Source organism: Nycticebus coucang, chromosome 14 (genome assembly GCF_027406575.1).
Source record: "Nycticebus coucang isolate mNycCou1 chromosome 14, mNycCou1.pri, whole genome shotgun sequence".
In the NCBI taxonomy this organism is placed as follows: domain Eukaryota; kingdom Metazoa; phylum Chordata; class Mammalia; order Primates; family Lorisidae; genus Nycticebus; species Nycticebus coucang.
Window position 1 is genome coordinate 12,825,270 of NC_069793.1, and position 22,392 is coordinate 12,847,661.

Sequence of the window (22,392 nt, forward strand, 5' to 3'; positions counted from 1 at the left end):
TTAGTAGAGACTGGGTCTCACTCTTGCTAGGCTGATCTTGAACTCCTGAGCTCAAACAATCTACTTGCCTTGGCCTCCCAGAATGGGAGGATTAAAAGCATGAGCCACTGCACCTGGCCCCGCTAAAAAAAAATAATGCCTCAATTGGCATTTGATGTCCTCCTGAGTCACAGTATTGAAAATTAATACAGATGAAGGAAAGTGCAATTCTGGAAGTGATACCACATAACCAAAGTGGGAAACAAAAACAGGCAGAGGCCAGGGGGTTTCTTGGCTAGTGCTCTGCCCACAGGTCCTAGCCCTGCTCATCTTGTTCCAGCAGAAAACACTTTAGGAAATGAAACTCCCAAGTATTACTTGAATACTCTCTTGGTAGCATCCTTCTTCCAAATCCATCTATCTTGATGTTGTAACTAGCTTATTTATAACTTCTTCAAGAAATTCCATCCTGGGTTAATCCCTTTCAATTGCTCGTAGCACTTTAATCTAAACAAACAAACAAGACTCAAACACAGAAGAATAGTAAGTTTCAAAAGGATGTCAGCTGAGACCTTTTACAGATGAAACCTACTTTCTAAAAGCAACCTGGCCAAACATATCCACAACTGGAGACAAAAGACTCTGAAAGTAGGTCCAGCTGGAAAATAGGTAACCAATTCAGATCCAGTTGTTCTGCATCTGTGGATTTAAAGTGATCGTCATCCACAGTAGATTAGATGTGGCCCTTGTTCCTCAGAGGAACATGGAAGATGTGCTTGATAGAGGATACCGGATCTTAAGATCCTGGAAGTTCAATCCTTCATGTCTTGGGCAACCCTTAATCAAATTCAGCACCCAGTTTGGGCCCACAGTGAGGGATTTGCTGGCATGCAGCCAGTCCCACCAAAGCGCCCTTCTTCATTCCTTCCTGGATTGCTGACAGGCGTTTTTCCTGCTGGGGGAGGGCTCTTAGGTTTGCTCAGTATCACGTGTGTGTTGACTACTTTTCAGAACATGTGTGGTAAACTCATTCATATCCTCCAAGGACATGATCTTAAAGGCTACCAGGCTCTTTTTGTTCTGGAAAGATCTCAGGTGGCCTGACACATTCACATATGTTTCTGGAGGAACCACAGCATTTTCACCGCTTGTATCATCTGTGTCAACCCACTGGCAAACATCCACGGGTGCTACCATCATGTCATCTATTTTGTGAACAGTGTTGGTTGTAGCCTTCTCTGTGTGTCTAATTATCCCCACAGTAGTGACCTGTGAAATCTCAACATTCCTAATATTGAAGACTTTATGCACCATTAAAAGCATGAGCCACTGCACCTGGCCCTGCTACAAAGTGGCAGAAAGCAGCTGAGATACAGGGCACAAGGAGCTGGGCTTGGGCTCTTGATTTCTTCTCGGCTTGAGTAGGTGTCAGTGATATAAAGGCCCCAGGGGACTGTGTGTAGCCCCAGCTGCCCTCCACGCGGAGCTGCCATAGTTATCAAATCCACCACTATTCCACATCTTGATCAGGATTCCCTCAGGAAAGAAGCCTAGAGATGGCCATCTGGTGGATTCGGAGAAAACCTCAAAATCTGTCTTAACTCTTAAAGTGCCCAGGTTTTAGGTAGCACTTCCTTCCCATATTTCTTTCTACAATGGTAAGTGCTGTAGTGATTTGTTCATATCTAAATTCATCTCCTTTTTTAAAAGACTCAACCAAATTTGTTGTAATTCAGTAGCTCCTTCAGCTGGGCTTCTTTCTCTGAGTTACTCAGGCTGGGATAATATGTGAATGAATACTGTGGGAGCCCCCTATTAGTTCTGCTTCTGTGAAGACTTATTCTATCCAGACTCATGTGCCTAACCCTGTTGTTATAGAAATAACCATGCACTTGGTGGCCGTGCCATTGTAAGCTAAGTGACTGGCAAAGTGGAAACCCCACACGACCCCTCTACAGAACAGCTAAGGGTTAAGTTAAATTCATTCTTTGGAAAGAAACAAACTCAGTGGGAAAAAGCTACCCTCTGCTACACCACACCCCCTGCTAGTTATTTCTATTTTGTATATACAAGTTTTGCAAGGATAAGATCAACTGAAATAGATCATACCACTAAGTAGTAGTTTGTTGATAATTTCAATTCAGGCTTATCCATTGGGGGCGATCTATCCGTGAGCTATTCTTTACAAAACAGCACAACTTTTTCATGGGGAAGAAAAGCTTCTATTTGTTTATGTACTTTATTCAAGTGGTGACATGATAGATAAGTAGTGTTACAAATTACCTACATTCATTCTAATAAAGATACCGATTGAGTGGTTTAGAGAAAAAGACTGCTATGACTAGATTCCCTGAAGAAAATAACCCCTACCAAGAAAGAAAGAAAAATAATGGGAAAACGTCAATGAAAATTAAAAATTATTTAGGCCTAATTATCATTTTCAGAGTAATAATACTTTTATTTATAATAATATAAAATGATATAACAAATGATTATAGTATAATATAATAATGAAATTATTACTGCCCCGATCTCCTTGGTGATAGCATCTCCCTGTACTGACAGACCATGGGACCACTGCTCTCCTTCCTATAACCTGGTGTGCTCCTCCCAGTCCTCACTGCGAAGTAGAGTCTTGGGGTTGGACTCCCTCAGGAAACTCCACGGCAGGTGTTGACTATCAATCCCCCACCCCACCTGATCATGCTATTTTTTATTTTTATTGCCATAGAAAAGCACTTTCACATCTACAGCCTTGGCAAACATAGAGGTAGAAGCAATGAAGGCAAAAGTAATTCTAAGAAATATGACAGGGAAGGGTCAAAACAGATTTAAACCTACCTTCTACTGGAGATCATGTATCTCAGCTCTTTGAAACTTCCCTGGGTTCTGGCCTCTATTAAAACTATGTTCCTGGCTGGGCATGGTGGCTTACACGTGGAATCCTAGCACTCTGGGAGGCTGAGGCAGGTGGATTGCTTGAGCTCAGGAGTTCAAGATCAGCTTGAGCAAGAACGAGACCCTATCTCTACTAAAAATAGAAAAACTAGCTGGAGGTCTTGGCAGGTGGCTGTAGTCCCAGCTACTTAGGAGTCTGAGGCAAAGGGATTGCCTGAGCCCGAGATTAAGGTTACTGTGAGCTATGGCTATGATGTCAGACAGGTGTTACTGGGTGGAACATCTGTACCAGGTGTGACACATGTTGATTTCTGATGCCCTGCTATATTGATTCCAAGAATTCTATTAATATGATCACCAGTGATAAGTAATGGCAATGTTAACTTGAGCCTCCTTAATAAACATAGATGAAAAAAATTTTGTGGGAAATTTTAGGTTTAAGAACCTAAAAGGGTTTTGGTGAGGACACATGAATCCTATCCTTATTTCTGAGGAAGATTCTCCCCTTTCTTCTAGCCCTGATTTCTATTTGAAGGGAGGAAGACAATGTCTCATGAAAAGACAGGGCAGAATTAAGACTCATTTCAAGATGAATTACTGGTGTGCTCTAGACTGCTTATATCCATAAGGATATAGCCAAGGCAGAAGTAGTAGGAGATTGACCGAGGTTTCCAAATATTCTCCCTTTGGGATGGCTGCAACATGGGCACCAGGTTCCTTTCCTCTAGAGAAGAAAAGTAAACCTGAAACTCCAGTGAAACTTGTCTTTCTCTTTACCCTGGAGTCAGCCTGTCCTGGTCCACGGCTCACTCCATAGGTATGGGGACTATGGCAGTGTGAACAGGCAACACGTGTGTGAGAGAGGCAAGGGATCCTCCTCTGAAATCATCTAAGACATCAACTTCACCCACCTAGGAGATGGCAATATTCTTCTAATTTTCATGAATTTAGTGATTAAGGAAGTGTCCTGATCCACCTGTATACACACCCAAACAGGACATGTTTATCTTATTGTAAGGTTGGTTTCCTGTAGTAAAATCTAATGCTTGGTTTTATCCCCAGGCCTGTTATTGTGGAAATAGGACATGCACTTTCGTAAGGTTTGAGGCTATACTTATATATTACTCACTGCACACAGAACAGAATGTTCCACATGTAAACTGGTCATCTGCTTCCAGAACTTCTTCCCTAGACATGAGTAAGCTGGGTTTTTAAGGTCGGAAGTTCTCTGTCAGGCTTGTTCCACAGTCTGAGCCCACAGGCATCCTCAAACCTTTTAAACAGGGGGCCAGTTCACTGTCCCTCAGACCATTGGAAGGCCAGACTATAGTTTAAAAAAACAAAACTACAAATCCTATGCACACTGCACATCTCTTATTTTGAAGTAAATAAACAAGACGGGAACAAATACAATCACACGGCCTCATGTGGCCCACGGTCCGCAGTTTGAGGACCCCTATAGGCCATCAGCCTGGCTAAGATTACCAGCTCCACAGATATGAGGATGGAGAAAAATCCCTGGGCTAACGGATGGAGACTCTCAGACTTTACCTTCATACCAAATAATTTTCGTCTGTCTAGCATACAGTTTGGGGATCTACGTATAAGAAACAATAATAGTGCTGTGTCCAGGGGTAAATATTGTAAGCTGTGTATGGATAGGTCAAAAGTTCTAGTATATATCTGCAACTCTTATGAGATCTTCTACTAAATGCTGAGGGACCGGCCAAAGCTGGCCCAGCAAGCTAGATGTCACCAGAAGAGGGAAATATTCTCATTTCTCTTCCCCAGAAGTAATCAGAATCTGAAATAAGCTGTTCAGTAACACATGTATTTAAAAATATATATATAATTCTGTGTTTTACTTTGTCTTCTGTAAACAGAAATTTCCAGTCAGTATCATAATGTGTAGCTTTTATTCATTCATTTCCATTATTTTGCCACATTTAATTGCATGATAATACATATTTTCTACTTCACATGTTAATGAAATTTTTAGTTTTTGCAATATTTTCATTTCAGTAGAAGTCCAACTTAGAATGTCTGACATACATATCCTTGTGTACCAGACAATAATTTTCATGGTCTGTGTCTTAAATTGTGCACATCTTCTACCATAGAGATTGTGAAATTATTCTCTAAAGTGGTCTTTCAAATTATCTGATTGCTAGCAGTGTATGTGAGCTGCTAGTACTATTGCTTCACACCTTAGGCAATGCTTGGTTTTGCGAAATACAAAAAATTGTACAGCAGTATACAAGAGATCAACCTGTTCTCATCTCTGAGGTTTATAATGATGCGGGATGTCATTTTACGTGTCTATTGTGATTGATATTTGTTCTTTTAAAAGTGAATGTTGATACTTTATATTTTTCCATTGGTTGAATTTTTTGTACTTAAAAATATTCTTTAAATAATTATGTATGTCAGTCTTGTGCAATTTATAGATCTTGCAGATATTATCTCTTGGCCAGAGAACAGGTAGTAGACTTTATTTTCAGTCTGCATGGTGTCTTGGTTCAGTATCGAGTGCACTTTTTAAAAAATTTAAAAATAACCCAATAAATACTCAGAGATGTGTCTGACTTCTTTCACTTAGCATTTCAAAGATACCAATTCATAATGAAATGTATTTTGTTCCTTTTTATGACTGAATAATATTCCATTACATGGATATACCACATGTTGTTTATCCATTCATCAGTTGATGAACATTGGAGTTGTTTCCACCTTTTGACAATTGTGATGAGTGCTACTATGAACATTTGTGTAAAAGTATTGGTTTCAATACCTGTCTTCCATTCTTAAGGTCATATATCATATGATTTCCAAAGAGGTAAATCTATGCAGAAAACATAGTAGTGGTTTCAAGTGCCTGGGGGAAAGGGACAGTGGAAAGTGACTGTTTTATGAGTGTAGGGTTGTCATTTGGGGTGATGAAATTTCTTGGAACTAGATAGAAGTGATGGTTGTACAATGTTTTAAATGTACAAATGCCTCTGAATTTATATATAAATGTATATGTATATATTATATGTGTATATATACATATATAATAATTAATAGCTTATTTTAAGATTGGGATTGAGAGAGTCCCATTGGACATTTAAGGTTTCACATATAAGTTCAAAGTGATGAGCAAGCATTCAGTTATTGAAATATAAATCCTGAATTATATGTCTAGATAAAAAGAGAAACCATGAGCTCTTAAATCGGTGCTTTTCAACCTTTTTTTATCTCACAGCCCTCTTGGACCTATAGTTAAACCTTACAGCACACTTAAATTATGTTGATCAAAGATTCAAATAAAAAAAGAATATACTTGATGTGCTTTGGACTTCTTTTGAAAATAATTTAATTAATGGTCTTTAAAATTTTCGTGGCACACCTAAGATCCTCTTATAGCACATCAGTGGAAAATCACTGTCTTGAATGGTTCTCAAACCCCTGGAACTGCGTGTGATCAGCCTGAAGGAAGAGTTTAAGAGAAAAGAGGTCTCATTAACAAGTTTTGATAGTACAAAAATTTACAAGCTAAATAGAGAAGTGAAATGGAAAATGAGAGATTGTGGTTTATGATATAAACTAAAATCAAAGTGGCATACAAAAGTTATTAATTTTTTTCTTTTTATTGAAAACACCTGCAAAAAGCCCAAGTTAGGAAACTCTATTTCCCAAAAAATCTCTTTGTTTGGAAGAACCCAAGGAATAAATATGTGGCAACAGACTATGACTACCTGAGCCCTTTCCAGAGTTTCTTGAGTAGTGTCTAAGAGTCCCATGTTCCGTAACTTCTCTTTGTCACAGTCTGAGACATCCTGTGGACAGAGAAACCTTTGTCCTGAACTCCTGTGTGTTTATTCTTATTGTTGTTTCAGCCCATAGCACGCTCAGATGAACAGCTGTGGTGTACTTAGACTTAATGTCACAATAGATAATCATCCATCTTTATCTAGATTTAGACTTTACCTGGTAGCTCTATTCTGCTCTTTGCTTTTCACTTCTCTCCATTTCTCTGATTGCCATCCTATTTATTATAGAAGTCAGTTGATATAAATAGGTATTTAGAAGAGCATATTCCTGCCCTGCCTCTCCTTTGTGTCTTTGCTTCATCTTTGTATATTTATTTAAGGTTTTATATTACCCAAGTTGCAAATATAGTCACTGGTGCAGGTGGATCCTAACTCTGATGTTTAGGATTCCAATCTTGCAATCTTCTTCCCTCTCTCAGGCATACTGTTTGTGTATGATTGGGGGATAGGAGTGAGGACAGATATGGTAAAGACTGAGAGGAATGAACTCGTGGATGGAAAACAATATATTGTCACATCCATCTTGGAAGACTGAAGAATTTATTTTATCTTGGTTCCTACTTGGAAGCCCCTTTTGGTGACAACTAAAATTATTTTGAATTCTTCAGCACGGGATATTAGTCTATTCTCTTTATTTATTTAGTCAATCATTTATTTATATCGGTATTGAATCATGGATGTTAATTTTATGCTTTGGATTCTCATCCAATACTACTTTGTTTTGATGCTCAAAATGTTCCAGCTTTGGAACTCATGAGCTCTTGCACTTTGCTCCTTTGTCCCATTGACATGCCTCCATCATTATGTACCTTTTTAATCACTTCCTCATTTTCTAGCATGACAAGATGCTCCAGGTTTATCTTGTATGTTGCCTACCCCAGCCCTAGAATTAGTCATTTATCCACGTTCCCCCATTTTCTTCTATGGAGAATGGTATTAGAAGCAAAGTTCCAAGAGGTAGGTATACTTGCTTTTAGGACCTCCCCATGGAAAGAACAAGGTAATATGTGTGTGTGTGCTAACCTATGTCTATGCATGCCTCTATAAATATTTTTATATGCAACCATGTGCATCTATTTTAGTCCAAACATGAGTTCATACTGATTTCTCCACCTCTAGTCTGTTGCCAGATGGTTCATTCTAGATCTGTCCCTTGCTTGTGTGTAACCTTCCATTTCAACAGTAAGAAGCCCTGCTTCCATCATCCACCATCAGTTTTGTAAATTTCTCAGTTTCAGTATATGTGTACAGTAGTTTCAGACTTGTTAATTTTTAATTCCATAGGAACCAACTTTACCAAGCAGAGTACAGTGTTTACATTACTTTCCTTTTACTTATTTTCAGAATGATTGAGTGATTTTCTCCCACTCTGTTCAAAAAGAAGAACAAACATAACAAACTTTAGCTGGTTATGAGAGTAAAAATGAAGATCTAAATAAAATCAGAAAGGAAAAAAGGGACATTATAACCAATATTACAGAAATAAAAAGAATTATAAAAGAAGACTCTGAACAATTAAATGCCCACCAATTAGATTACCTAGATGGAATGGAGAAACGCCTAGAAAAACACAATCGACAAAGGCTGAATCATGAGGACACAGAAAATCTCAACAGATCTACAACCAGAAAGATGATCAAATCAGCAAACAAAAACCTCTCAACAAAGAAAATCTAAAGACAAGATAGCTTGACTAATGAATTCCAACAAACATTTAAAGAATAATTAACACTCATCTTCCTCAAACTCTTTTTTAAAAAACTGAGGAGGGAAAACTGCCTAATTCTTTGTAAGAGATCGGAATTAGCCTGATACCAAAGCCAGACAGTACTACCAATAAATAAATAAACAAAACCTCCACACCATTATCTGTTATGGTGATCCAAATCAATCTCCCCTCTCTACATATGCACACACACACACAATGTAATGTTAAAGTTTATATCTCTCCTAAACCACGTCTAAAAACTTATATTTTACAGTTTTCTTCTTCAGATTTTTCCAAAATGAATCTAGAATAAGATGTTTTTAAAAATATCATGTAAATTCCAGAATGGGAATGAAATAACCAAGAACTTTGGAGGACCTACTAACCATTTGGTTAGTTTTAGGACATTTCTTAAATATCTCAGCCAGTTCTCCAAGAAGAGGAGAACTGCCATTATTCCTTTATGCAGGGTGTCCATAAAGTTCATGTGAGATTTAAACTAGTCAACTACATAAGAAAACTCAGACATAGATCACAGAAATCAAAAGTAAATTTGATATAATTATAATTTCATCTCATTTTTTCCCAAATACAAACCCTCTGTCTGCTTCCACTTAGGAAAAAAATTGACACTTATTTTGTTAGAATATTTTAGGACTACTTTATTTTATTTTATTATTTATTCATTCATTTATTTATTTATTGCAGTTTTGGGCCGGGGCTGGGTTTGAACCCACCACCTCCGGTTTATGGGGCCTGCGCCCTACTCCTTTGAGCCACAGGCACCGCCCAGGACCATTGCATTTTATTAAAGCAGAGGGTAAGAAAAGTCTTAAGAGCTTAAAGCATATCCCCAGGAGCTTGAAGTTAGTTATTAGGATGGAGAATCTTTCCTCCCCACTCTGTACTGGTTAAGCCAGAAGCTTGAGTCTGATTGAAGTGTTTAACACAGCAGTACAAGAAAGGGCAGGTATCAGGGCACCTTGTACCTACATCTTGTGCAGATGTAAATTTCTTCATTTGCATGGGCCACTGACCACTGAAGAAGCATGTCAGTTAAGCACTTCATTGCCCCTTCAATTGTGAAAACACTTCCGTGAAAAACAACAGAGTTCCTTCAAGCATTTCTCTGCTAAGGTGGGCAAGATGGTAAGCTTTCTAGTAGCAGGTGGAAGAGAGACGTTGCAGGAGCTGCAAAGGTATCTGACGGTTATTGACAGAGGGCACAGGCACAGAATGTTGTGTGTTGCAACCTCACAAACTCAATCTGGCCACCTTCTTGGCATGGAAACTAGAGGTCTGCATGGCCAGCTGTCTGTTGGCAGATGTTCCTTGGCAACCTGCACACCAGCTGTCTGTTGGCAAGTCCCTTGGCAACCTGCACACCAGTCTCACGTGCCTGGAGGGTCACACATGGAGTGGTCATTCTTTCTGCAGCCCCCAGCACTCTGCCCCAACCTGTACTCAAACTCTCACTGTGCCCCTATGGCACTAGTCACTGATCACCTGCTCCCGCCCACACTGGCAGATTGTGTATGATTTATCCAGCAACTACAGACCAGTTCCAGCCTGGCTAAGCCAACAAACTTCTCTTCCTCCAGGTAGCTGTCCTGTACTTTCTCCAGTGAGGTCCAAGTTTGTCTTTCATTGAATTGTCTCAGCCCCAGGGTACCATATAGAATTTCCTTTTACATTATAATTACCCTTTCACTCTTGTTAATAACTTTATTAAAAGTATCCAGTTCAATCTACCGTGTTTTTGATTTGATGCAGACTGCTGCAGACAGCGACACACTAAGGCACTTTCAGTTGACACCACTAAGAGATCCTCCTCCGGCCCCATAAACCGGAGGTGGTGGGTTCAAACCCAGCCCCGGCCCGAAACTGCAATCAATCAATCAATCAATAAATAAATAATAAAATAAAATAAAGTAGTCCTAAAATATTCTAACAAAATAAGTGTCAATTTTTTTCCTAAGTGGAAGCAGACAGAGGGTTTATATTTGGAAAGGAGGTTAAATCTTGTCTTGTTATTTATTAAATTTCAAATGTGTTCTGAACATGAGGAAAAATATTTAAGTCCTAAACTATGACTAAATAAAGGAAAACATAAAGCATAAGATTGCACAAGAAACCAAAATGTACTTGTTTTATCACGTTATGACTGAGTGAGGAAGAGAGGCAAGATAGATAAAGCTGTTTTTTCAGCTTGGTTCCTCTTTCTAGAAAAATCTACAAGACCACATTTTCCCATGCAGGAAATGGAACTATCTTCAACACCATCAGTGTGAATGTATCAAAGCAACATTTAATAATAACTGGGAGTAAAAATTTGTATTTATTGAGCCTGTCTACTCTCCACGATGCAAAGGTTGGGCCAGAAATTATTTATAGGATTATAGACCCACAAATATAGATGAACATTTTCACAAAGACCTGGAAGAAAGATGATCTTAAACTGCTAGCCCGTAGTTTTTTCTTCCAGAGACTAATCCCCTCAATGTCAGTGGTGGTGGGGGGGGGGGTCACCGCTAGTGACAGTCAGATGCTCCACCCTAAGATCCTACTGCACCCTAAACTTCCCTCTTCCTGGTAAAAGAGAATATCAGTCTGTTGGTAAATGGAAGTGAAAGGACATATGGGTCAATTCCAAGTGTTTATTAAAGGTATCTCAAATAGGTATGTTGATTTTTTTTTTTTTTTACACCAGATAAGCCCTTCTCCTTCTGTATTTCACCTTGAGTTAAAGAGGACTGGGATCACTATTTCCCAGATATTTTTATTTATGTATTTTTTGCTAGGGTTCTGGATGCAATTTATATTCTCCTGATGATACAAACTAGGACAAGATTTGGTGGGAGAAAGAGAACCATTATTACACCATTTCTTTCTTTCTTTCTTTTTTTTTTTTTAAAGACAAAGTCTCACTTTGTTGCCCTTTGTAGAGTGCTGTGGTGTCACAGCTCGCAGCAACCTCAAACTCTTGGGCTCAAGTGATTCTGTTGCTCAGCCTCCAAAGTAACTGGGACTACTGGTGCCTGCCAGAACACCTGGGTATTTTTAGAGATGGGGTCTGGATCTTGCTCTGGCTGGTCTAGAACCATGAGTTCAGGCAGTCCACCTGCCTGGGCCTCCTAAGTGCTAGGATTACAGGCATGAGCCACTGCACCTGAAGTATTACACCATTTCTAATTGTTTGGTACTTTTTGGCTTATTTTTTTTTCTTTTTTTATTTTATTTTTTTTAATTAAATCATAGCTGTGTACAATAATGCAATTAAGAGGTACAATGTGCTGGTTCCATATACAGTCTGAAATATTTTCACCGAACTGGTTAACACGGCCTTCATGACATTTTCTTTTTTTTTTTTTATTGTTGGGGATTCTTTGAGGGTACAATAAGCCAGGTTACACTGATTGCATTTGTTAGGTAAAGTCCCTCTTGCAATCATGTCTTGCCCCCAGAAGGTGTGGCACACACCAAGGCTCCATGCCCCTCCCTCTCGCTGCATTTTCTTAATTATTGTGTTCAAACCCTTATACTCTTCACTTAATAAACTTCATATTTGGCTTATTTTAGAGTGAGGTTTTCCTTTAGGATTTTTTTTTTTAATTATGATCTTGTTCCTTTTGTTAGTTATAGGAATAAAAAAGTCTTTCCATTCATTTATCTTAAATTTACAAAATAATCTTAATGAATCCAAATTCAATACAGATCAATACTCTTGTCGCATTCATGGAGAATGCACGGACCTAATATCATGTTCCAATTTTCTAGTTTTGTTATTTTTATTGCATGTAGGTGTGTATAAATATTGATATATGCATGTATGTACATTTATACACACACACATCTGTACAACATACAGGGTGTCTATAAAGTCCGTGTGCAATTTACTATTTTAAGTTGCACATGAACTTTATGTCCACCCTGTATACTCACAGGGTGAGTATACATTTAGACTTAGCCACATATTTGTCATTCTCTTTGCTCTTTCCCCTTTTTTTAAATTTATTTTTATTTTTATTAAATCATAGCTGTGTACATTAGTATGATCATGGGGCACCATACACTTGGTTCATAGACCATTTGACACATTTTTATCACACTAGTTAACATAGCTTTCGTAGCATTTTCTTAGTTATTTTGCTAAGACCTTTACATTCCACATTTACTAGGAGGGAGGGGGATTAATGGGATTACACCTGTGGTGCATCTTACAAGGATATATGTGAATCTTTCCCCTTTCTTATATTACATATAATTTTCATTTCCTGGAAGAATAACCTTTATGGAAAACTTTCTCAGTTTCATTTGTATAGCAATATCTTCACCGTAATTTCACTTTTAAATGCTAATTTTCCTATTATGGAATTTGACCCTTACAGGATAAGGTTACTTGTGATTAAATTCTACTTTTGGCTTCTATATCTTAGTTCCAGCCCAAAGGAGGTGGTAATTTTTTGGGTGCTAGCACCTGAAAGTCCCTAATTTATAACTTTTATCCTTATATCTTTTGGGGGAATTTAAAAGACATCTCAGATATTTGTTATTGCTTTTTTTCTACGTGGCAAATATGCAAAGGGCAAAGGCAGCAATGTATCCACACAAAGGTATTCCCTTCGTTACTCTCACACCCAGGAGAAAAGTAGCTGAGAAAAGTTCTGGTGTTTTTGGTTCTCTTTCAGGTTTGAGAAATCCTGTCAGTGAATACAAGCCGCACCCGGCTCAGGAGGTTGGGAGGGGGGTTGCTTTTTATAAACTATGGCTGAGAAATAAAACAATTAAATATGAGGGTCTTTTTAGTGGTGAAGTCAACAATATACTTTAGTAAGTAATTCTTCTTTTAATGATAGCATCTACCGGACCTATAGTATTGTCAGAAGCATCTTTGGGATTTGATACAGTTGAGGAATGAACCAGCTATGACTTAAAGTAGGACAATGGAAGTTATTCAAACTCAAAAAGAAGAGTAGGAAAAAACCAAAAAACAAAACACAATTTAACCCAGAATATCTTGAAGCTGTAGAATAGCATTAAAGGTCTAGTATATAAACACAAAAGGATTCCATGAGGAAAAGAGAGAATGAGAAGAATAAATATTTGAAGAACCGCTGAGAATTTTCTAAAATTAATGACACCAAACCACAGATGAAAGATGATTAGACGGCACTAAATATGGTAAATATATCATCTTCATAACCCCTCAAATAATAGGCATTTAATATTCAAACTGATAAAAGCAAAGCACAAAGAGAACATCTTTTAGGTAAGTGGAAAAAAGAGTGCTCATTATCTAGAGAGGAACAAAAATAAATGTTATCAGAAACAAAGCACGCAAGAAGACAATGGAGTGAGATTTAAACGTGCAGAAATAAAAACTGTGAATGCAGAATTCTATATTCTGCAAAAAATCTTTTTCAAAATGAGCAAAGTTCAGAATTTTTTTTCAGACAAGAGGTAAATGGATTATTCTCTATAACAAATCGCCAAGTTTTTCAGGCAGAAGAACTATCATCTATGTCAGAAACTGATTAATACAAAGAAATAAAAAGTCTCTAAAACAGAATGCATTTTAGTGGGAATTATTTGGGAAATTTTATTTCTAGGACAATTTTTAGAAAAAGACCTTTGATTTGCTTTTTCCAGGGAGATACAGAACAATTTCAGGTGTCGTACCAAACCACGTGGCTTTTTACCCAAAGTGGAAAGTTGTTTTCCTTGAAAACGTGAGCATCAAGTAGCTCTGATGGCTGTCGCTATCCCAACCACAAACTTAGTAATTATGATTACCCGAAGTCCTAAATATCTAAAATCACAGAATACGGAAACAGATCAGTTGGGAATCTTTGTTCCAAATTGCTCATTTCTGATGAAAAACCTGAAAGAAATGACATTCTCAAGTTCACATAGCACAGCAGATCGAATCAGGACTAACTCACAAAAATGTGACTCAGGCTCCAGTTTCCTTTCAATTTCACTCTACCATTTCTTGACAAGAGGTGGCTAGAGAGGGGTCTCACAGTCTGTTTTCTGTCTATGGAGTTGCTTACAGTGTCCTATTTAACAAAGGGTTGATAGGCTGGGTACAGTGGCTCATGCCTGTAATCCTAGCACTCTGGAAGGCCAAGGCCAGTATTGCTTGAGCTCATGAGTTTGAGATCAGCCTGAGCAAAAAGCGAGACCCCTTCTCTATTAAAAATAGAAAAACTTCAGCCTAAGAGTTGGAGGTTGCAGTGCTATGACACCACGGCACTCTATCCAGGGTGATAGCTTGAGACTCTGTCTCAAAAAAAAAACAAACCACACACACGCAACAAAGGTTGATGAAAAGGTCTCCAGAAACTGATCTTGGTCCCTGGCATCATTTGACTGATGTTTTGTTTCCCCATTATTCCCATTATCCTTGACCAGTCCCTCAGCCTCATAGGTTTCATTAAATGGCCCTTCTGCTTACAATTTCCCTGTTTTTACCTAATCATATTACCAGATAATGGGTAACTTAATAAAACTTCCCGCTACCCATGCAGAGATTTATAAACATTATTGAACAGTACCATGCCAGTGAATTTGCTGATGATTCAGGCAATACATAGAATTTTATAAAACTTGTGTCTCTGAAAAAAATACATTATCATTGAGGGGTTATATATTTGCATATATAAAGTTGTATATAGTGTAAAAATGTATATGTGTGTGTATATAAGTTAGTAAGTTAAAGAATATATATATAAAATCTGTGCAGGCATGGCCAGGGGGGTGCATATCAAGCCCAGCTGTAGCAATTGTGAACTCTAAAAAGAACTAAGAACAAGTATTATCAAACTATCAAAATTTAACTCAACTCTCAATCAGGCTTCTTCTTGTTTTCCCTATTAAAACAGTTATAGACAGAAACATGTAGACTTCCTAGAAGGGATGGATGAACATGAGATCATAATATAAAACAGGAAAAATAAGAATCTATCACATCTACAAATGGGGGGGCATATTTAAGTGAGCAGAAGCAACAAAAAACCAAAATATTGCCATCTGGAAAAAAAATCTAACGTAAGAGCGGCAGATTGTGGAGAGTAAGAATGCTTCCAGTAACCCCTTAAACAAAGCACCTTGGCTTTCTCCACCCTTGGGTATAAATCCAAATTTTCTGGTTACGTGATTCTTATGAATCAGTAGGAGGAGACACTTCCACTCCCTCTTCCAACACACTGTAAATTGGTGAATATATGTTTAGTTCTTCATAAAGACGATCATCTGGGACCTGGTAAGGCAAAAATCATTCCATTATCATTTACCAAGAATTTTCCATCAATAGAAGGCTTGTTCAAGAGGCTTATCTCAGCTCTCTGTGTCTTTCTGAATCTCACCCTCTCTTACATTACACTCTAATCTTACCTTCCATCTCCAGAAAAACAGATTGGCTGTCTGGGCACAGTGGCTCACGCCTGTAATCCCAGCACTCTGGGAGGCTGAGGTGAGTGGATTGCTTGAGCTCACAGGTTTAAGACCAGCCTGAGCCAGCGTGAGACCCTGCCTCTAAAAATAGCCAGGCATTGTGGCAGGTGTCTTTACTCGGGAGCTACTCGGGAGGCTGAGGCAAGAGAATTGCCTGAGCCCAAGAGTTAGAGGTTGCTGTGAGCTATGATGCCACCGCACTCTACTGAGGGTGACAAAGTGAGACCCTGTCTCAAAAAACAAACAAAAAAACAGATTGGTTGGTCAAGAGGGCACTAAAGAAATTGTGCCAGTCAATGAAAAGTTGGTGAAATTATTCTTTAGCACATGTATATTTGCTGTCTTTGTTTATCTCTGGAGGAGGGTGATTCTAAAAAGTGTCCATACTTGAATGGTTCAGATGGAGACAGTGTGCTTCACTCATCGGGTTTGATTGAGTACGTGTATGTGTACCCAGTGCCTGTGACTCTCATCAAAGGCATAACAGATGGGGGAGGCAAGTGGAAATACAGTTGGTCATCACGAATTAGGAAGGAAGGAAAGTTGAACCTTTAGCAGGGTGTCCAACCTTTTTTCTCTGCTACAAGGTTGAAAGAAGAAAAGTTGTCTTGGCCACATATTAAATACACAAACCTAACAAAACCTGAGTACCAAAGTGGGGTAAAATCCTGGCATACTTTTTCTGATACCCAACACCACAGATAAGCAATAAAAGTCTTCACAAAATCAGCATGTGGCCAGCGGGAGGCCATAGGTTGGACATCCCTGCTGTAGAGCAAGTGGCAAGGGAAAAGTCGAGGGAGAAGAAAGAGGAAGAGAGAGCAGGAACAAGGTTTTTTTTTCTTTGGCCGGGGCTGGGTTTGAACCTGCCACCTCTGGCATATGGGGCCGGCGCCCTACCGACTTGACCACAGGTGCCACCCAAGGAACAAGTTTATAAAATCTGTTCTGGGACGCAAAATGAGGCCAGATACCTGAGGGGCTCCATTACATGGAGCCTGCACTTTAATCTCATGCTCATTGCAGGGCATCTGCATTTTCTAAAATTATAAAGATCCTATTTTTATAACTCTCAGTGAGGAGTGTATATGATGATATTTGTGCTACATGTAAGTGTAAAAATGTGATTTAAAATATGAGATTTGGGGACCAAGATAATGAACCCTGGAGAAACAATTTTCTGTAAGAAATGTTCCACGCTATTACTTTTGAGAGCTAAAGATCAAATTCTTTAGGATTTACTATCAGGGTCCCACCTACCTTACTCTTTAGATTTAGAATCAGGGGCCCACCTACCTTACTCTTTAGGATTTAGTATCAGGACCCTACCTACCTTACTCTTTAGGACTTGGAATCAGGGCCCCACCTACCTTAGTTCTCTGGAGTTCTTCCCCAACCCCGTATATTGTGGCTGACACTGCACTGCAAAAGCCCAGAAGGGTGAGAAACAGAATCATCGCCACAATTTCCTGTTGAACAACAAATACAAAGGTAATTAGCAAAACATGGCAGGTGCCTCAAAGGTTTATTCCTTATAGCAGCCTCTGCTTTTATCTCTCCCCATATGGTCAGTCCTTATAAAGTGAAAATACACGGAAAAATCAGATGGCTGCACGCAGCAGATAACTCCAGCCTTGAGGGATTGGCTGGGGTGGGGAGAGCAGGCTGCCAGCATCTTCTGCGTGAGCCTGTAAAACACTATACTTTGTGATGGAGGCTACAAAAAAGGGTAGTGCTCCTGATAAAGGAAAACAGGGCTTCTTACTTAGATCAGGACCCCAAATCCATCCCACAAGAAATACACACAATGGAAAAGGAAGCCAGCAGGCAGTCATCCTCAACATCAGAAACCACTGGGCAACTGCTGTAGATATAAGCCACGCTCTTCTTGAGGTTGATGAGCAGGACGACAATTCCTATTCCCCCGGCTATGCTGCTGCCAGTGTTTGCCCCCAGGCTTCCCCTCACCTGATGACAAAGAAGAAAGAATCCTCTGCTAGGGCCCAGACCTGTGAGCACATTCAGGAAACCTATCTGGGTTTCAGGCCTGGATGCATCCAGGAAACTCTGCATTCATTTGACAGTTGAGTGAAAAAGAAAAATCTTTAAAATGTATTCATTTGTTTAACAAGCGTATATTACTGTCTTGCTGGGCTTGCATCCAGGAGCCACATGGGCACACATGGTCTCTTCTCAGTCTCCTTAATTGAAAATCAATCATTTTTTTTTTGTCATATGCATTCATCTACAAGGACAATGCCTAGGTGGGGACAATTTTTTTTTTTTAAATAAGGGTCTAAGGGATTAAATTTCATTGTATATCAAGTTATACAATTTATGTTTCAAATGATCATATCCAACTTCTATCGTAAAAGGGCTTCCAACTCAAAACAGGTTGAAAAGCAATCACATGTCCACATTCACTGATACTATAGCAGATGAAGACATATCTCCCTCAAGACTCTGGAAATTCTATTATTCTTAGCTTCTCAAGGATGGACAAAGACGGAATTGCAACTCACCAGATATGCTGCCTTTTTCCTCTCAGATACAACTGATAAAAATCCAGAAATAGCAAACTGTTCAAAAGGGAGGGAAGGGCGAAAATATAGTGAGTCTCTCTAACTTCTCCCTTTCACCTCCGTTCTTAAAACATTTTGGGTACTCTATCCAGCTATCCATTAATGTCTTTTGTGAACCCGGAATTTCTTATTCTTATTTCCTGTAAAATGCTTCTCAAAATTAAGTGCGTTTAAGAATTATGTGGGGCTCATGTAAAATATAGATTCTTATTCATTAGGTCCTGGATGGAGGCTGAGACTCTACATTTAAACCCGGCCCCCCAGTGACGCTGCCCCTTGGGTCATTCTTGGAGTAGACATAGTTCAACAGCATCTGGTATCTTTTATTCCACTGTTTTCATTCTATTACAATTGCTTGGTCTGTATGTACATCCTCTATGATAGACTTTCAGGTCCTATAGGCTAGAATTGTGTTTATACTTAATTATGTATTATATTGTCTAATATATTTAGAGTCTAAAATTTATTAGGTAGACATGCAGTCTATCTAACATTATGAAAATATACACGATGAAAGATTAGGAAAAATATAAGTCAATAGCACAAATTCAAAACAATTTCTTTCTTTTTTTTTTTTAATTGTTGGGGATTCATTGCAAAACAATTTCTTAAAGACTCAGATTAGATGATGTTTTGGGTGAGAACTAATAATGTAAGTGTTGGGAATGAAAAGACATTAGATAGAGGTTTCAAATATAGTATTTAGCATAAAGAAAGTTCTGGACAAGTGATCCATGCACTAACTGCTTAGCAGAGAACCAAGCCAATGTGATAGATTTTAAAGTTAAAATATATTCTTCCAAATGTCAGAATATGCAAAAACTACATGGATACAAAAAGTAACATGGATAATCACATAATAATTGTGCAGAGCAAAGGAAAATGGCCAGGAAAGAGAGCATGCTCTATAATTCTATTTATGTAAGTCCCCTAGCAAATGCAAGTTCATTTATAATTATAGAAAGTGGCTTTTTGAGGCTGAAAGGACAAGGAGTAAAGGGAAGGAAGCAGGGGGTACAAAATAGCAGAGAAATTTTCCAGGATGATGAAAAATGTTTTTATGTGTGTATATATGTGACAAAAATATCAAATTATACACCTTCAATATTTGCAGTTTATTTAATGTCAGTTGTGCTTCAAAAAGCTATATATCTTGTGATCTCCTTCAGCCATCTGTTTCCTAGACAGTATGGTGATTAAAAGCATCTCCCTGACGTAGCACCTAAAAGAGTTTCTAGGGCATAGAAATTTATCAAATTCCTGTTGACTTCGTTTTTCTCATCTTGGGATCTCTTTACTTCCTTTCATGAAGATAGCTTTATAATTATTTTTTTAATGGATAGATAAAATTATATGTACTCATAATATAACTTTATTGATGAATAGTGTTAATGATAATTTTCTGTAATTGCATTCTAAAAGTTTAGGTTCAGTTAGGTAAATGTCTCTTGGCCAAGTCATTTAACGTTTATTAGTCTCACATTTCTCATTGGACAAAACTGTGGGCTGTTCTTATTATAATTACAGTTAATTACAGTGAGAATCCTTTGCTGCTGTTGCTGTCAATGAGCACACATGTGTAAAGAATTATAAATATTAGCTTCATACTAGAGATAAACAACTGGTTAGATCTGAGTAAGAGAAAATCTATGTTCAGTGTGATTTCAGAAACAAATTATAGATATATACTCACAAATATTGCTCCCCAGAATGGATAGCCTACTTTAAATGATGAGAAAACATCTTCCTCCAATTCAGAAATATTGAGTACAGAGCAGACAATTGTTCCAAAACAAAGACATATCAAACCAATCAGAATTTGTGTTACCTACAGAAAAACACATGGGTTTTGTGAAATTAGATATTTTCCCAAGATTGTATTAATTTCTCTCTCTCTCTCTTTTTTTTTTTTTTTTGATACAGAGTCTCACTATGTCACCCTCAGTAGAGTGCTGTGGCGTCACAGCTCACAGCAATCTCAAACTCTTGGGGTTAAGTAATTCTCTTGCCTCAGCCTCCCAAGTAACTGGGACTGCAGGCACCCGCCACAACGCCCGGCTATTTTCTTGTCGTAGTTGTTGTTGTTTAGCTGGCCTGGGCTGGATTCAAACCTGCCAGCCTTCGTGCATGTGGCTGGCACCATTAACCACTTTGCTATGGGTGCTGAGCCTCAATTGCTTTATAATTGAGGCCAAATATGAAAATTGCTTTAGCGTATTAGACTGTCCCGAGAAGTGATTCAAATGTAAGATTTTCCAGTATCCCTAGGATCCTATAAAAATGGTTACAAGCACTACCTAGTGCACGGATAGGCAATATATTTCTCATGCACCTTTATTTGCGTAGTTATGCTGGACATTAATAATTGTTCTTTCCATCTTCCCACTTCTATTTGCAATTCTTGTCATAGTAATTTTTAGGTCTTTATGAGGAAATGCTTCTCTCTTCCCAAAAGGGCTGAATGGGAGTCTATTCTTGATCTACCTGGTTCTTTAGAAGGCTGTTTCTCCTCATGAACCCAAGTGGGAAAACAGTTGGTGCAACCAAATATTCTTTTCTAAAGAAACCCTTATTCTGGCCCAAGTCAGAGGATGCTCACTCACCCCCAGGAACTCCAGCTCATTTTTAAGAACTGTCAGCCACGTACGTTGCGGTGGGGACTTCTTCAGTAGAGTATTATCACGGAGAGATATTTCCGAGAGGTCAGGCTCAGGCACGCTGTAAAATTTAATAGAAATTGAGTCATGAGAAAATTCTCCAGTGCCCTGTACAAAGTTCCTGACTAATAGAAAGGAAACTTTTATTTTTTCAAAATAATCCTGCAATTGAAATCTTCATTGTAACGAGTAAGAAACTAAGGCTCAGAGGTTCCAAGTAACTGACCACAGACACCAAAAACGCTAAGTGTCTACATGGGATAACACACACACAAAGCCATTCTTCCTTCTCTTAACCCAGGGTTGTTTCTAAGTTCTTTCCCATTGATCTATATTGATAAGTATATTTATCTATGCATATCAAGTCCTTTTAACATAGAAATCCATCTGAATCTATTGTGTCAATAACAAACTCAACTTCAGATGCTCAGAGTAAATGAATGACTTTGAACGACAATCAGGTCTCTATTACTGCTTTCTTCTTCAGAGCGGCATCCCACACCTAATAGTTCACAAAGACCAAACAGGGAGATAGTCATTTTATAAGGCATCTGTAAACATATGTGTGAGAAACATGTGTCTCTCAGCACATTTTAGAGGCAAGAGATCTACCTGGTATGAACTCTACTGCCTCATACCCAGAAAGTGAGCTTCTAGGGTGAGAAAACTTGTTATTCCCAGTTCACAAGCTAAGAAAAATCTTCATGACTGAGAGAGCATCACTTGGAAATTATAGCAAATAGCTTCTATATACCCAATATATTAAGTAAACTAAATCCATGAGCTGTCAGATCCCAAGAACTGAGACTGTGGCTTTCTCTGGCCCACTAGGTGACTGAGAATTTAAAATAATAGCCCATACCTACCTGGGAGACCACTGTGGGTTTGGGAGAGTGAGCTCTGCTCTGCTCTTATTTTCTGTGTCCATTTTTTCATGAAATGGGCTTTCTGTCACAGAGGGCTCTGGATGGTCAGTTGAAATGGGCTGACTCATGACACTGATGCCTATCTTCCTACAGAAGCCATTTATTGAACTGATAAGTCTCCCAGCTGATTAAGATCAACAGTTTTTCTTGTTATGATAAATAGCAAAATTGATAAGCCTACTAAATAGGGATTAGTATGAAATGAGAAAGTTTGGGACTTGTGGAGTATAATTCTTCCTGAGACTAGCAAGATTTACAGAATATAAAAAATAAGACTTCTTGAGGGAGAAACTTGCAACTCTTAAGGGGAGTTGAGGAGGTGAGAGAGAACTGAAGAAGAACTCTCTGTGCCTCTTTTCCAGATCCTCCTTGGGC

General features: G+C 38.5%; 1 protein-coding gene and 1 pseudogene across 1 annotated transcript; both read right to left on the minus strand.

Moving 5' to 3' along the window:
* Positions 1-574: 574 nt before the first annotated feature.
* On the minus strand, positions 575-1,506 carry LOC128564283 (replication protein A 32 kDa subunit-like; annotated as a pseudogene).
* Positions 1,507-15,516: 14,010 nt separating this feature from the next.
* On the minus strand, positions 15,517-22,085 carry MS4A2 (membrane spanning 4-domains A2). Its single transcript, XM_053559782.1, has 7 exons — positions 21,958-22,085; positions 21,038-21,152; positions 20,128-20,262; positions 18,375-18,431; positions 17,659-17,820; positions 17,223-17,321; positions 15,517-15,658 (listed from the first exon to the last, which is right to left on the minus strand). The coding sequence occupies exons 1-7, from the start codon at positions 22,083-22,085 to the stop codon at positions 15,560-15,562; spliced, it is 795 nt and encodes a 264-aa protein (XP_053415757.1). The 3' UTR covers positions 15,517-15,559.
* Positions 22,086-22,392: the final 307 nt, after the last annotated feature.

Bases quoted from the DNA above. Each gene is read 5' to 3' on its own strand.
- MS4A2 (XM_053559782.1), bottom strand. From the start codon at position 22,085: ATGAGTCAGCCCATTTCAACTGACCATCCAGAGCCCTCTGTGACAGAA. The intron at 21,153-21,957 runs GTAGGTATGGGC...TAAATTTTACAG, and splicing joins AACCCACAGTGGTCTCCCAG to CGTGCCTGAGCCTGACCTCT. The intron at 20,263-21,037 runs GTGAGTGAGCAT...GTTTTTCTGTAG, and splicing joins ATGAGCTGGAGTTCCTGGGG to GTAACACAAATTCTGATTGG.